This window comes from Trametes versicolor (assembly GCF_000271585.1).
Source record: "Trametes versicolor FP-101664 SS1 unplaced genomic scaffold TRAVEscaffold_7, whole genome shotgun sequence".
In the NCBI taxonomy this organism is placed as follows: Eukaryota; Fungi; Basidiomycota; class Agaricomycetes; order Polyporales; family Polyporaceae; genus Trametes; species Trametes versicolor.
The window spans coordinates 723,501-737,380 of record NW_007360327.1 but is presented as its reverse complement, the minus strand read 5'-3'; the positions used below and the strand labels follow the sequence as shown (position 1 = coordinate 737,380).

The 13,880-nt window shown below is 58.3% G+C and overlaps 6 protein-coding genes across 6 annotated transcripts; 4 read left to right on the top strand and 2 right to left on the bottom strand.

Annotated features, from left to right (window-relative positions):
- Positions 1–126: 126 nt before the first annotated feature.
- Positions 127–479, bottom strand: TRAVEDRAFT_125013 (NADH-ubiquinone oxidoreductase 12 kDa subunit; the record flags this gene model as incomplete). The annotated part of the gene is made up of 3 exons (XM_008041386.1): positions 127–156; positions 218–387; positions 443–479. 3 exons carry the CDS (start codon positions 477–479, stop codon positions 127–129), a joined length of 237 nt encoding a protein of 78 aa, XP_008039577.1.
- Positions 480–715: 236 nt separating this feature from the next.
- Positions 716–2,327, top strand: TRAVEDRAFT_149709 (ClpP/crotonase). Its single transcript, XM_008041385.1, has 7 exons — positions 716–979; positions 1,047–1,262; positions 1,316–1,372; positions 1,434–1,475; positions 1,528–1,649; positions 1,702–1,944; positions 2,022–2,327. Exons 1-7 carry the CDS (start codon positions 925–927, stop codon positions 2,115–2,117), a joined length of 831 nt encoding a protein of 276 aa, XP_008039576.1. The 5' UTR covers positions 716–924; the 3' UTR covers positions 2,118–2,327.
- A 512-nt stretch (positions 2,328–2,839) lies between these two features.
- Positions 2,840–5,761, top strand: TRAVEDRAFT_169073 (acid protease). The gene is made up of 5 exons (XM_008041384.1): positions 2,840–3,497; positions 3,556–4,010; positions 4,073–4,208; positions 4,287–4,517; positions 4,591–5,761. Exons 1-5 carry the CDS (start codon positions 3,336–3,338, stop codon positions 5,200–5,202), a joined length of 1,596 nt encoding a protein of 531 aa, XP_008039575.1. The 5' UTR covers positions 2,840–3,335; the 3' UTR covers positions 5,203–5,761.
- A 62-nt stretch (positions 5,762–5,823) lies between these two features.
- On the bottom strand, positions 5,824–8,870 carry TRAVEDRAFT_149703 (CMGC/CLK protein kinase; the record flags this gene model as incomplete). The annotated part of the gene is made up of 9 exons (XM_008041383.1): positions 5,824–6,168; positions 6,240–7,113; positions 7,173–7,441; positions 7,497–7,638; positions 7,698–7,798; positions 7,851–8,017; positions 8,074–8,254; positions 8,309–8,387; positions 8,445–8,870. The coding sequence occupies 8 exons, from the start codon at positions 8,868–8,870 to the stop codon at positions 6,967–6,969; spliced, it is 1,512 nt and encodes a 503-aa protein (XP_008039574.1). The 3' UTR covers positions 5,824–6,168; positions 6,240–6,966.
- A 2,274-nt stretch (positions 8,871–11,144) lies between these two features.
- Positions 11,145–12,109, top strand: TRAVEDRAFT_125931 (uncharacterized protein; the record flags this gene model as incomplete). Its single annotated transcript, XM_008041382.1, has 4 exons — positions 11,145–11,175; positions 11,228–11,337; positions 11,392–11,425; positions 11,472–12,109. The coding sequence occupies 4 exons, from the start codon at positions 11,145–11,147 to the stop codon at positions 12,107–12,109; spliced, it is 813 nt and encodes a 270-aa protein (XP_008039573.1).
- A 126-nt stretch (positions 12,110–12,235) lies between these two features.
- On the top strand, positions 12,236–13,046 carry TRAVEDRAFT_125838 (histone acetyltransferase; the record flags this gene model as incomplete). Its single annotated transcript, XM_008041381.1, has 3 exons — positions 12,236–12,454; positions 12,507–12,831; positions 12,886–13,046. 3 exons carry the CDS (start codon positions 12,236–12,238, stop codon positions 13,044–13,046), a joined length of 705 nt encoding a protein of 234 aa, XP_008039572.1.
- Positions 13,047–13,880: the final 834 nt, after the last annotated feature.

Genomic DNA, 13,880 nt, shown 5'->3' with positions numbered 1-13,880 from the left:
TTGGAGGTGTGACGCATTTGTCCTTGAGGTTCATGGCGACGTCTTCGGCAAGCAAGAGGTGCAAGATTGCGAATTCAGACAGCAGGCAGCCGGTAGCGCGAGGGAATATTAGAGGGTAAAGCAAGTCTATACATCGATGTTCTTGTACCCCTTCACCTAGAAAACAAAACATGCAGTGTTAGTTCCACGCCAACCGCGTAGGGCTCGAAACACTCACCCGGTTATCCCTCAGCATATCAATGTACCGCTCCCGCAGGTCCTTGCAGCTCTCTAGGTGGTTCACGCCCTCCGACTCGTAGCAGCGGTCGAGCTTCTCGCGGACGAGCTGGGCCTCGACGGAGCGCACCCAGGACTCGCGGATGATGCGCTCGCGCTCGGCGAGGCGTGCTGGCAGCGATATTCAGCTTTATTATGCACACATACATGGCGTACTGCAACAGACCTTTGTATTCGGCCACACGGGCTTCGTCAAGAGGCATGGCGGCGGGTACACGGACGGAGGTGAGGGAGGGGAGGTGAACCTGAGGCGCTCCTGAGGCGCCCGATAGCTACGCTAGGCACGTGATGCGAAGAGAACAGTATCACGTCCGACTCGAGTTCCGAGAGCTTCACACTCCTCCTTCATTCATGAACCGGCGCATTTCATATCATCGTCCTGCCTCGCTGAACGCTCTTGCTGTGATACTGTCGAACATGCTACGGGGAGCAAGGCCGCCTCGTCACCGGGACGCCCCCTGAAAGAGGGATGGAGGCGTGAACACGTGAATCAGACTCGGGCTACAGCCGCTTGTGCTCCTTCTCCCCGGGCCACTTGACAAACCGGACACCGTGAACGTACTGCGAGGTCGACTGCCCTTTGAACACCACCGTCTCGTGTATAATCTACACCGAGGCTAGCACAGACGACATATAGAGTTAAGAGCGATGTCGTACCCAGTCAGCTTGCCCAGCGAGAACCCGCTTGTTACGGTCACCCATCGTGCGTCATTCATACATCCGTTCCGGCGAAGTGCGAAAGTGCTCATTAATCCTTCGGCACAATATAGCGACGCCTGCCCTATGGGTGCTCGAAATGCACAATGGCGCAGACAGCCGCCTGACGGAGACATTCATCCTCAAGGCTTTCAAGCCCGCACTTGACATCGTGGAGAGGCACTGGCGCGAGAACTGGCGCACTGGCCAGGCGAAGAAAGACGAGAAGTTGTGCAAGGGTGCGCTCATTATTGTCGGGAACCGCAAGCAGGACAAGTTCTTTAGCAATGGTGGGTGCTGCGCGCGTCATAGTTCGTAGTCGAATATCTGACATTTCTATCAGGCCTGGACTTTGCGGGTGCCAGCAAGGACCCTACCTTCAGCACGAATTTCTTCCCAGGTGCGTGGGGTTGTTCCGGACGTGACCTTTGAATGGTGGCTGAATAATGGTGATGAAACAGTGATATTCAACCCGATGCTGCATCGTCTTCTTACCTTCCCGAGTAAGCCAAATCCTGTGCAGTCCGCGCATCTGCTAAAGTCGACGCGTTTCAGTCCCCACCATCGCTGCGGTCAACGGGCACGCGTTTGCAGGAGGCATGGCCCTCGCCATGGCCTGCGACTACCGTGTCATGTCCGACGGCAGCAAGCGCAATGCCTGGCTATGCATGAACGAGGTGCGCACCCCACGACGCGCCTCGCCTCGCATCCCCCTGACCGTATTCGCAGATTCACTTCGGCGCGACCCTGCCCCTCTCACTGGTTGCTGTCTTGAAAGCCAAGTCGCCGAACCCGCAGACACTCCGCAAGATCGTCTTGGAGGGGCACCGCTTCACGCCGAGCGAGTGTCTGTCGCTCGGGCTCGTCGACCGCCTTGCCGCCGGGAACACCGAGGGCATCGTCGCGGAGGCGCAGGCGCTCGCTGAGAGCATCGACTCCCTCCCGAAGCTGGGCGTGTGGGGCGTGAACAGGGTGCGTGCATCAGTCGTGCTTCGCCCGCTGATGATCTGCAGTGTGCATTGCTAACTTGACGTTATCCGTTGATGCAGCGTGAGCTGTACAGGGATGCTATTGAGGCGCTGTCCAAGGACGTGCTCATCGTGGGCAACCTGGCCGACGACGCAGCAGCGAAGGCGCGGCTGTGATCCTCGATGCCTCTGGCCACCGCAGCGTAGGACGAGCCTCGCGCTCTTATAAATGGACGCCGTTTCTTCGCCATGACCGTGCGTGCCTATTATTGGTAGATGTAATATCGTAGCAATAGTTTAGCCTGTGTTCCTACTTTCCTCGTTCGCCAGGCTACAGTCGTTTGCATAATAAACTGCAGTGTCGCGCGCCGCGAGAGCCTATTTGTTCCGAGCAAACAAAGCCCGATATAGTATGTAGCGGCGCTTGATCAGCAGAACATCGCCGACCATGATAACACCATTACATTGTTTTTCCTCCACAGAGGCCATAATTTGGTAGGGCTGTACAGAGTAACATTTGAAGACTTTTGGCAACTTCCGAGGGAGGTCAGCATGTACCCGAAGGGCGATTTAGCCTTACAAGATAAGACCGCTCCCGGTCATATCTTGATCAGGCGCCGATGTTTACTATATCGGGCTTTGTTTGTTCGGAACAAATAGGCTCTCGCGGCGCGCGACACTGCAGTTTATTATGCAAATGACTGTAACGCGGACCCGAACATTGCAAAGTGCGATTTTCGAAGCCTGATTGGCCGGCCCTGGGAGCGCTGATTGGGTGGTTTGGGTGGGTTGCTCGTCGTCGCCGAGGTGCCCAAGCTGTTGCCAAGGGAAGGCCCAGTTTGTGATCGGGCAATCGGTGTCGCAATTCCGGGGAAGGCCATTTTGACCAGCTGCTGCGGGGTGCTGCGGAGGCGGAGATCAATATTCGGAAAGCTCTTTCTTCCACCCGCCCATCGGAAACCTCTGGACCGTTTTGTATCTTACTTGTGGTGCCTCTCTGAAGCTGTGGGGGCGAGGCTCGATTTTATGAACGCGCGCATGCGGAAAGAGGACGAGGGAGAGGTGTGGACTGTGCGTATCAGGCAGAAGCAGTGTCCGGAGATGGAAGGCGTCGATGCTCCACCCTCGGCTAGGAATGCGGGGTGCTCGTTGTGCGTGCACTGACGCGGACGGACGCGCTCTGCGCAGCGCCAACCCGATGTAAGCGGGAGAACCCTTTTGTGCTGCCCGTGCCTCGTTGTCACCTTCCATGGAGCGTTATATAGCCCCGGGCCTTGTACTCCCCCTTACGCCTCCCCCTCCTCCTCCCCTCCTTCTGCAAGGCCGGGTCCTTGTCTCTCCTTAGGCTTCCTTCAGTAGTTTCTTCTGTCAGGTTACAGCGCAGGCCGGTCCACCATGCAGCTCGCTCTCTCTTTCACCACCCTGCTCGCCAGCGTGCTCTACATTCTTTCAGCCACTTCCGGCAGCGTCGAGGCAGCACCCGCGAAGCGCAGCCGCTCCGTCACCCTACCACTCACCCGCATCCACCAGACCCGCGACGATGTCCACCCGCAAATCGTGAGCAAATTCATGCAGTATTACCTGTGTGGCGCATATTCTGACGCGCGCGCCACAGCTCCTGCAGCAGCACATTAACCGCAGCGTGAAGCGCATCGCGCGCATGCAGGGCCGCGCGCCCCCGACCAAGCGCAACATGGCGGAGAAGATCGCGAAGCGTCTCTTCATCCCTGCGGCAGGCCGGCCCAACTTCACGGCGAATGCGAACGAGAAGCGCTACAACCGTCAAGGCGCGAAGGACAAGGCCGCCGCAGCCGTCCAGGCGTTCTCGGACTTCGTCGACTCCTTCACCGAGGACGACGACCCCACCGTGACCGCGGCCGTGAAGAACCAGGCTGCGACCAAGGGCAAGAAGAAGCACGGCAAGGGGGCACAGCAGGCTGCCGCGGGCAATGGCACAGCTGCTTCTGCTACTGCTACGGACTCTGCGGCGGACGCGTCTGCGACCGCGTCCAGCAGCCTCACTCCTGCGGACACGCCCACCGCGGACAACTCGCTTGGCCTTGCGATTGAGTGAGTGATGCCCCATTAAATTTTGGCGGTTGCGAGGTGCTGATGCGCACTGCACCTTTTAGGGCGAAGGACGTCGGGTACATCGCGACGATCCAGATGGGCACACCGCCCCGCGACTTCAACATCCTCATGGACTCGGGTTCCGCCGATCTCTGGGTCGGAGCGGAGGGCTGCCAATCGTCTGCGGGCGGGGACTGCGTACGTACCATTCACACGCGATTGGACGCGCCGCAGGCGTACATCATGCTCACTCCACTCTTCTCGTGTCATCTCTAGGGCAACCACCAGTTCCTCGGCGCGACGACCTCCTCTACCTTCCAGGACTCCACCCAGCAGTTCCAGGTCACGTACGGCACCGGCGCCGTCGCGGGCACCATCGTCCAGGACGACATCACCGTAGCGGGCCTCGCGCTCACCGGCCACACGTTCGGTGTCGCCGCTGAGGAGACCCAGGACTTCTCGGATGACAGTGTCCCCTTTGACGGTCTCATGGGCCTCGCCCAGTCGGTGCGTGCCTTCATTTCAATTTTCTTATCCCGTGTGTGTGTGAGCATGCGCTGATCGTGGCCCAATATTACAGACCCTCTCCCAGCAGGGCACCCTCACGCCCGTCGAGGCCCTCGCAAAGGCCGGTCTCATCGACGACGCGATCACCTCCTACAAGATCTCGCGCCTCGCGGACAACCTGAACGACGGCGAGATCACGTTCGGCGCGCTCGACGACTCCAAGTTCGACGCGTCCACGCTCGTCACCTTCGACAACGTCTCGCAGGACGGCTTCTGGGAGGGCGCGATGGACAGCGCGTCCGTCGACGGCACGGACCTCGGCCTCACCGGGCGCTCCGCGATCCTCGACACCGGCACGACGCTCATCGTCGCGCCCGACGCGGACGCCGCCGCCGTGCACGCCGCGATCCCCGGCGCCGCGTCCGACGGCCAGGGCGGGTTCACGCTCCCGTGCAACACGACCGCGAGCGTCGCGCTCACGTTCGCCGGGCAGGCGTTCGCGATCGACACGCGCGACCTCATCTTCGCGCAGGCGGACGACACGGGCGAGACCTGTGTGTCTGGCATCAGCTCGGGCGAGATCGACGGCGCGACGACGTGGCTCGTCGGCGACGTGTTCTTGAAGAACGCGTACTTCTCGACGGACGTGACTAAGAACCAGATGTCGCTCGCGAAGCTCGTCTAGGCTTGAGCTCACGGACGCTCCTGGAGTCCCGCTCCATCTCGCGCGCGCGTGCGCGCCCGAGTGCGCGCTGCGCCGCGCTCCCACTTCACGGACGCTTGCCCTGCTGGGCGACCTGTACATACACGCTGCTTGGACTCTACCTGCTGTCGGACTGGACTGGCTTTCGGACTGGCTTTAGTTTAGCACTGCTTCCATTTGTACTGGGTTTTGAGCGACGCATCGCGTTGCATGCACTGCAACAGATTTTACTACTGGCGATCCTGCCTATGCGTCGGCCTGCTCGGGCATGTCGTTTCGAGGACCCGAGTCGCAGTCCGGAACCTCGTACCCCGTTACCGAACGCCCGGAAGACAGGTGATAGGCCAGGGCCCAGGAGACCGTATCTCGCTGTGCGGAGCCGAGAACACACCTACGACCATCTCCGTACTGATCGTCATCTCGATTCCTGGTGCGTATTAAGACAATCGCACCAACCAGTGTAGTATAGCTTGCGGCGCGCCCCACTCCAACGCACCTCCAATCGACAAGAGCACGGCCTCGCATTGGCTGCCTGAGCTCTCCCACCTGCGCACGGCACCCCGGGACACTCCTGCCGCGCCCGTCCACGTAAACAGCCCAAAGCGCCGCTCGCCGCTCGCCTGCCTGTCCATTTGTCCATTGCCAATCGCTCCCGCACTACCTCCAGGCGAGGCCGGCCTGCGCACGGCCAGTCAGCGCAGCGGATTGAGTGGTCACGGCGCGCTTTCCCATGGGGGTCACAAGGCCAGCGTGCTTCGCGGGGCGAGCTCGGTGTGCGAAGGGATGCGCCGCCGAGCATCAGACCTGCTCCGGGCTCTATGCAAATGGCGGGCAGGGCCCGAGCTTGCGGTAACTTGGCACGGCACTGGTGTATCTTCGGGCGAGCTCTGAGACGCAATGCTCTGCCGTGCCGAGCAAAGGAGTGGGACGAGATGGATGCGGGATATCCTGCGAGCGTGCCATAGAGGATGACGAGATATATATGATAGGAGATGTGCGGCGACGGAGGACGAACGCACCTGAGGGCTTGCGCAATGCCGTTCCGAGGTGCCTGCAGATCTGGACTGCGGAGAAGGCCGTGTGGGCTGGCCAGTGGCTAGCGACGGGCGGGCCGTTCCCGGGGCCGCCGTTCTGACCCTCAACGTAAGCCTGCGCGGGAGTAGTGCTCTGCGCACGGGCCAAGGCAGGGTTACGGGCATCCTCCAGGCTGAGGCTCCTGGCCGTCCATTGGGTGGAGCAGCGCGGCGCCGGGCGGGGGCTTTGTATCGGACATGGGCTGCTGCATCTATGTATATAAGCTTAGTAGGAGAAACAAGAGACACGGGTCGAGCGATAGATACAGGATGGGGCAACGAGGGAGAGGTGGCAGAAACACAGTGTGTTGCAGAGGTGTCGCGTTCAACGTCGGCAAAGGATATGAAGGAGCGATGGATGGCGAAGGCGAAGAAGGTGAGTTGGGAAAGATTACTCGACAGGGTCCCGACGATAATGAGGAGAAGAAGGGTGGACGGGACAGGGTAGTTGCGCACTAATGCATGTTGTACAAGAGTAGAATACCTCCAGGAGACGACGGCGACGAGCTTCAGGTAGTAGCGGACGGAATAGCGACCATGCGACGGCGACAGCGATACTGTATGTAGACGGAGGGAGAGTATACAACGGCAGTGGGAGGCCTGTCCATATCGTACCGACACTGGCACCATTGGTGGAACCGACAGATAGACGGGAGGGAAGCATAGAGATCGTTCAGTATTCGTCAGGGGCTTGGAGTGAGAAGTAGGGGTGGTTGAGGGCCTCCTTGACGGTGATCCTCTGGGCGGGGTCGAAGGTAAGAAGCCGCTTGACAAGGTCCAAGAATGAGCGGTTGATAGCGTCTGTAGCAGGGATGATCTCCTGAAGGCGCGACAGCTGTCAGTATCGCGCGAAAGACGGCGGAGAATGGTGACACGAACCTGCAAACTTCGACATGCTCGGACTTCTTTCTTGCTCTGCCTCGTCGCCTTGGGTTTCGGCCAGTCGAGTTTGCTGCCTTCTTTGAAGTATTCTGGCTTCGCACGCGCCCCAGATCGAGCGAAGCGTTCTGGCATCTTCCCCATAACTTGCTCCATCATTGCCAGATGCTCCAAGTTGTCGTGTGTCTGGAAGAGCGCTACGCCAGTGTAGAACTCGACGAGGATGCAGCCGAGTGAGAAGGCGTCGCAGGGAAAGGACCAGCCAAGGCCTGTCACCGGTGGAGAATGAGTGCCGAGTTGACGCGTCAGAACCATAAGACGTACCGAGAATGATCTCGGGAGCGCGGTAGTGGCGAGTCGATACGACACTAGAGTGATATTCATCCTCAAATGTCGCAGAACCGAAGTCGATCAGGCGGATGTCTGTTGAATGCAATAGGCGTTTGCTTCTGGTGGGAGCGCCGCGCTGACGGATAAATGCTCGTCAGTATAACTAAGTCTCCACATAGAGCCAAATTTGCCGACCTTCGATGATGTGGGAACCTGCACCACTTGATAGTCGTTGTTTACCAATAAGATATTTTCTGGCTTCAAGTCCGTGTGAATGAGATGGAGTTCGTGGAGAACTACAGAAGCGATGTCAGCTGTGTATGGTGGGGAGGGCACAGGTCCACTTACATGCTACACTGCCGAGAAGTTGCCTTGCGAATGATTGTATATGTTGACGAGGAAAGGGGGCGAAGTCGTTCTCCTTCAAGAAATCGTACACACACATGCCCAGCAGCTCAGACACTAGACAGATGTGGTTGCGGTGGTCGAACCAAGCAAGCAAGTGGATGCATTTGCTAATGAAAAGTATGAGTGGGACGGCGAAGACGGCGTTTGATAAATGGACACCCACTGTCGATTGAGGGGATCCCGCTCTTTGAGCTTCTGTAGGACCCGCACCTCGATCTTACTCGCGTCTCGATATTTCGGGATAGCGCGGATTATCTTGATTGCGACCCTCCGGTTGGTCTCGGTATCGACGGCCTCGACCACCTTGCCGAACGTCCCTTGGCCTAGTAGACGGACGGTCCGGTCTGTGTGCCACATTGTCAATTCAGTTGGCGAGCGAAGGGGCGACGGATACCTACAACGCCTGTTAATTATATCATCTGGGACGATGATATAGTGTCCCTCTTTGTCGTCGCAGGATACCTGGGCCTTTGACGCCTGATAGTTGAGAGATAGATCAGCGATGTTCGAACGTAGGTACACAGGGAGACTCACATCCTCAACAAGAGTGCCGCTACTGCTGGGATACACTTTCGCGGGGGCGATAGCATTCGACAGCTGGCCGTTGGTAATGGTCTTCTTGGACACGGTACCGACATCATCCGCGGCGTCTCTCTTACGCTTCTTCGGGGCGGGGGCAGTCGCTGCAGCTGTTGAGGATGTGCTGGCGGATAGAGCTTGTGCTTCGGCCGCAGCCCGCGCTCTCGTGCGGATAGGCGCAGAGTACATTGGAGGTTGGTAGGAGGCCGAGTACATGGCCGTGTGCGTCGTTGCGGGGGAGACGGTGGAGGGGGGCGGAGTGTCGTCGATGACGATGACTTCGCGCACCTTGCCCGAGCTGTCGACCTCCTGGACCTCGCTGTAGGTGACCGTGAACTGCTGCCGCTTGCGTTTCCTTGCTGTAATGGGGGGAGTGGGCATGGCGCCGATGTTGTTGGACGGTGGTGGGCGATGAGATTGGTGGGAGAACTGGGGAAGCATCTGCGGGGCTAGCTGGTGCACCGCTGCCTGCATGGCGGGCGTGTGGGCGACGAGGAGATGGTGGTTATAAGGAGAGGGGGGGAGGGAGCTATCAAACTGATATAGCGCAGAGCAGTTTCGAGCTGAGAGTGTCGCTGCCCACGACATCCCTTATTTGTTGTTTGGTTCTAGAGAGCCACGCCTCTCAGCCACTCTTACGCAAACCGCCCTTTTCTCGCCCGCCCCCGGCCCCGTCCCTCATCGTTCCGATCCATCTGTGCCCCACTCTCCCCGCCTCACACCCCCCAAGTCTGCCGCATAGAGACTGAGATGTATCCGACAGTTTGCTCGCCGTTCGTTGGAGTCCTCCTCGACGGGCGTCTGTGCAATCAAGTGCGGCTGGAAGCCCTTTATTTCCACCCTCTCTCTTCACCAGACGTGCCATGCGGTCGAAGATAGCGTGAAGTGTACATGTTCGCCACATAGGCATGCAAATGCGCTGCTGTTTAGATACGGAGGGAGCATGGCGCGCACCGGTACGTGAGGTGAACAGGTGCTTGCACTGGGCTCGGCTTGTCGACGGCTCACTCAGCCGCACCCGGCGCTTGTTTGACTGGGACCCCAGAACGCCACCTAAGTGGCCCTCCGAGTTACGCTTACAGGCCATCTGCGCCGGTTCACAACTTGTATGGGTGATGTAAGAGCTAATCATACAACGGATAGAGACGCCGATTAGGAGTACAGTTGATAGGCCATTGTAATTTTCTTGCTCTCATGGAGCTTGGAGTGCACTATACGAAACGCAGTAGCTTACCTCCGGCGCTAGCATGCACCAGGTGATTTACAGGACAGCAAATGAGTCTGTCTCGAGTCTCTGGACGCTCGAACATTATACAAATGTGTTCTGTATATCATTATAAGTGCAGAAGAGCTGTTTAGATGGTGCTCTACCGCGAGTGAGGGTTGTGGATGTGTTGGGAGCCTGGAGGTTGTCGTTATGACCGTTCCTGCGTGAATGAAAGTATTGGCAGAACGCCTAGGCGAGACGGTGGTGCAGCGTGATGTGCGGGAGTAAAATGGCCGCAGTCTGTCGATAAGAAAATGGCTATAACATATTTCATATTCAGTACTTCAATAACACCAAGGCGAATATCTGAACCAGTCGCAACTAGCGACCCCATATGCCTCCAGAGAGCTCTCCCAATCCGAAATAATGCATTACGAGGCCCTGAATAGCGCAACGTATTCAGACCGATTGCTTACTGGTTGTCATATGTGAGACGTATGCCGGGCGTGCGCCGTCGGTGACGTTAGCCAGTAGTGGTAACGAGTTGCATATCAACTTGCAAATGCGCACCAATTGGGCGGAAGACGATCGCGGCGAACGGGCGCCTATATTTATTTGTGCATATATGCACAAGAAACGGATTTTGGCCCCAATTCTGACCATTTGTCAAGCTGGTGTAACACTCGCAATGAAGCACGGTAAGTGTTGATACTAGCAGTGTCAGTGCTCGGCCTGTAAGGATACTACAAATTGGGTAAGGAACGCATAAGCCTCAATACAAGTCCACCCCACATCGCCAAACAAAGCATAAACAACTCGTATCCAGCCTGCTCCCGACGACGGCGGCCTCGTTCAAGGGCTCACAGCTCCCCGCACTCCCCGACTAGGCCTCGTCGACATCGCCCCCGATGGTGGGCTTGCCGTTTCCTAACAGCGCGGCCGACAGCCGCGAGCAGTCTTGGGACACCGGCACGCCTTTCAGCAATGGTGGCGACATACCGATCGACCCCGCGCTCAGCGAACCCCCGCTCGACCCCGCGCTGATGGCTGGGAATGGTGTTTCCGAGAGGAATGAGGTGAGTGTAACGGGTGTTGAAGGGCGTTTGTGCGAATGTCGCGGCGCGAAGTCGCAGGACGCGTCGCGTCGCGCTCATGTTTGCACGCTTCGCGTGGACGTCAAAGCTGATTCGCCCGCGCCGCAGGCCGCTCAGCCTTCGTACCCCTACTCTTCATATGGCTTCCCTCGCACCCAACAATATCCACAAGGACCTCAAGGCGACCCCTTCGCACAAGCTCCTCCCGAATACATTCCAATGGAAGAGCCGGTCGAGCCGGTCCCTCTCCCCTCGAAACCCCTCAAGAAGCGGAAACGCCCGCCGGCTCGCGAAGAGGAATGCGGTTTCTGCAACGGAAACGATACGAAGAACAAGGATGGAGAGCCCGAACAGATGGTCAGCTGCGTCGATTGCGGGCGGAGCGGTGAGTTCGTCGACTGCTTGTAGCGGTTACATTGTATTCATGATCTCCCTAGGCCACCCTTCTTGCATGGGGCTTGACAACATGGGAGACGCGATGCGTGGCTATGACTGGCAATGTGCGACCTGCAAGAGCTGTAGCGTGTGCCGGCGTAAGGGCAACGAGGTGAGTGCCTGCATGTTTCCCGGGTCCTCTCCACCGATCTCAATGGACTTGCAGGCGTCAATGCTCATATGCGACCACTGCGATCGAGGTAAGCACGCTCAGTGAATATGCTGGATGACGTTAACCTCTTCTAGGGTGGCACATGTCCTGCTTCGACCCCCCGTTCCGCGCACCTCCGGAAGGAACCTGGCACTGCCCATCCTGCCCTCGCGTTGGAGAAACTTTCCCTGATCAATACCATTCCTCGCGGTCCCCAGAAATCCAGGAAATACACCCATCCCTCGTCCCCTCGTCGCCATACCAAATGCCACAGTCCGATCTCCCCGAGTACCCTGTGACTACTGACGCGTCTGAGGTGGAAGGTGACCTTGCAGACCCTACACCGCGCAGGAAGAGCAAGCTTCGCAAGGGCCGGAAAGGGAAGGATGCTGTACTCGGGGGGGAAACACAACCGGAGGCAGGTCCGTCCACCCCTGTGCCCACCGTCAGGCGACTCCGTATACGCGTGAACTCTCCGGCCGCGGAGAACGAGACCCCCACGATCAGATTAAGGGTACCCGCTCGAGGAAAGGGCAAGGCACGAGACGACGGCGCGGCGCAGGAGGAGACCGAGCGCGGTCTGTTCGACGAAATTCTGAGCATCGAGGACCGTGACGTCCGCGACACCAGCATTAAGGACAGCGACATGCAGAGGTTTGAGCGAAGTCGCATACACGCCGAGGTGCGCCCAATATACCGCCGAACATGCTATGCGGTGCTGAATACTTCATAGGATCGACTGACTCCCCGCGCTCCTCCGGAACCTCCAGAAACGCCAGTGGCTGGCCCGTCCACTCGTCCCTTACGTTCCTCTGCGCACCATGCCATTCCACCAACTCCCACCCTACCAACCTCTTCCATGTCCCCAGCACCCTCTTCCGCCACACCCGGCCCACATGCACTGTTTCCACCCAACGGCCTCAGAATCCGCAAAATTCGCATCGGCGAATACGATATCGAGACGTGGTACGACGCGCCGTTCCCTGAAGAGTATGCCGCCATCCCGGACGGTCGTCTATGGATGTGCGAGTACTGCTTGAAGTACATGAAGAGTCGATTCAGCGCGAGCAGGCATCAGGTGAGCTTCTTGATCTTATTCCTGGCGTTGCTAATTCAGCGCGTCCTGTCAGACGAAGTGCAAAGTTCGACATCCTCCCGGCGACGAGATTTACCGCGACGGGAAGATATCCATCTTTGAGGTTGACGGGCGCAAGAACAAGATCTACTGCCAGAACCTGTGTCTTCTGTCCAAAATGTTTCTCGACCACAAGTCGCTCTTCTACGACGTCGAACCCTTTCTATTCTACGTGATGACGGAGACGGACGACATGGGCGCGCACTTCGTCGGGTACTTTAGCAAGGAGAAGCTCAGCCCGAAGAGCTACAACGTCAGCTGCATCATGACTTTGCCTGTGCGACAGCGGCAGGGGTGGGGTAATCTACTTATTGACTTCAGTGAGTCTTATTCTTGCCATAGGGTGCGCATATTATGAGCTAATCGTGTTGTAGGTTATCTGCTGTCCAAGAAGGAGCAGAGAGCGGGCTCTCCGGAGAAACCGCTGTCTGCACTTGGCGCGTTAGGCTACAAGAACTACTGGACACTGTCTTTAATGCGCTACTTACGGGATGCCCCACCTAATCCACGACTAGAAGGTACCGCCCATTCCTGACGCAGCTCCACCTACGATCTTTCTGACTAAGTTTCCCAGACATCAGCGCCGCGACGTCTATGACGCTCGAAGACATCCACAGCACTCTCGTGCAACTCGACATGATTTCCATTCTCGACTCCTCCCGGCCTCTCAAGCCTCTTCCCGGACAGTCTATCAAGTTTGTGAAGGGACGGAAGAGCGGCATTGCACGGAAACACCTACAGCGGACGCAAACACACGACGAGAAAACCAAGGGACCTTTCGTCCCTCCCACACAGTACAGTGTCCAGTGGGATCCCGAGCAAGTCGAGCAGTATCTCACGCGATGGGAGGCTAAAGGGTACTTCAAGCTCAGGGCGGAGAAGCTGAAGTGGAGCCCCTTCATCCTCTCACGTGCGAAGAAGACCCAAGGCGAAGCCGAGACTGGCGCAAAGTCTGGAGACGTTGCTCTGAATGGGAGTGCGATGGATACTGAGGGGTCAGGGGGCGCGTCACAGCTTGTACATCACTCCCCAGCATTCGCGCTGTTCGACGACGACGACGTCGAGGTCGTGCGTGCGAGCGCCCCTCGAGATCCATCTCCCTCGGACGCTGCAGAGGCCCGCAGTCGCCGACAGCGATCGCCGGACGCAGAAGTCGTCGAGACAAGGCGCTCGAAGCGAATGGAGGCAGGGCGCAAGGACAGCCTGCCTGCTCTCCGTCGCTTACGCTCCCGCGAGTCTATCATCGAATCGACGCCCCTGAGGCGGCGGGTGCACACGCCACGCCGAGAGTCGACCGTTCTTGATCGCCGCAAGTCGTCCCATCACTCCCGGGCCGACGATTCCTCCGCCACTCCCCAGCGCAGGGTGA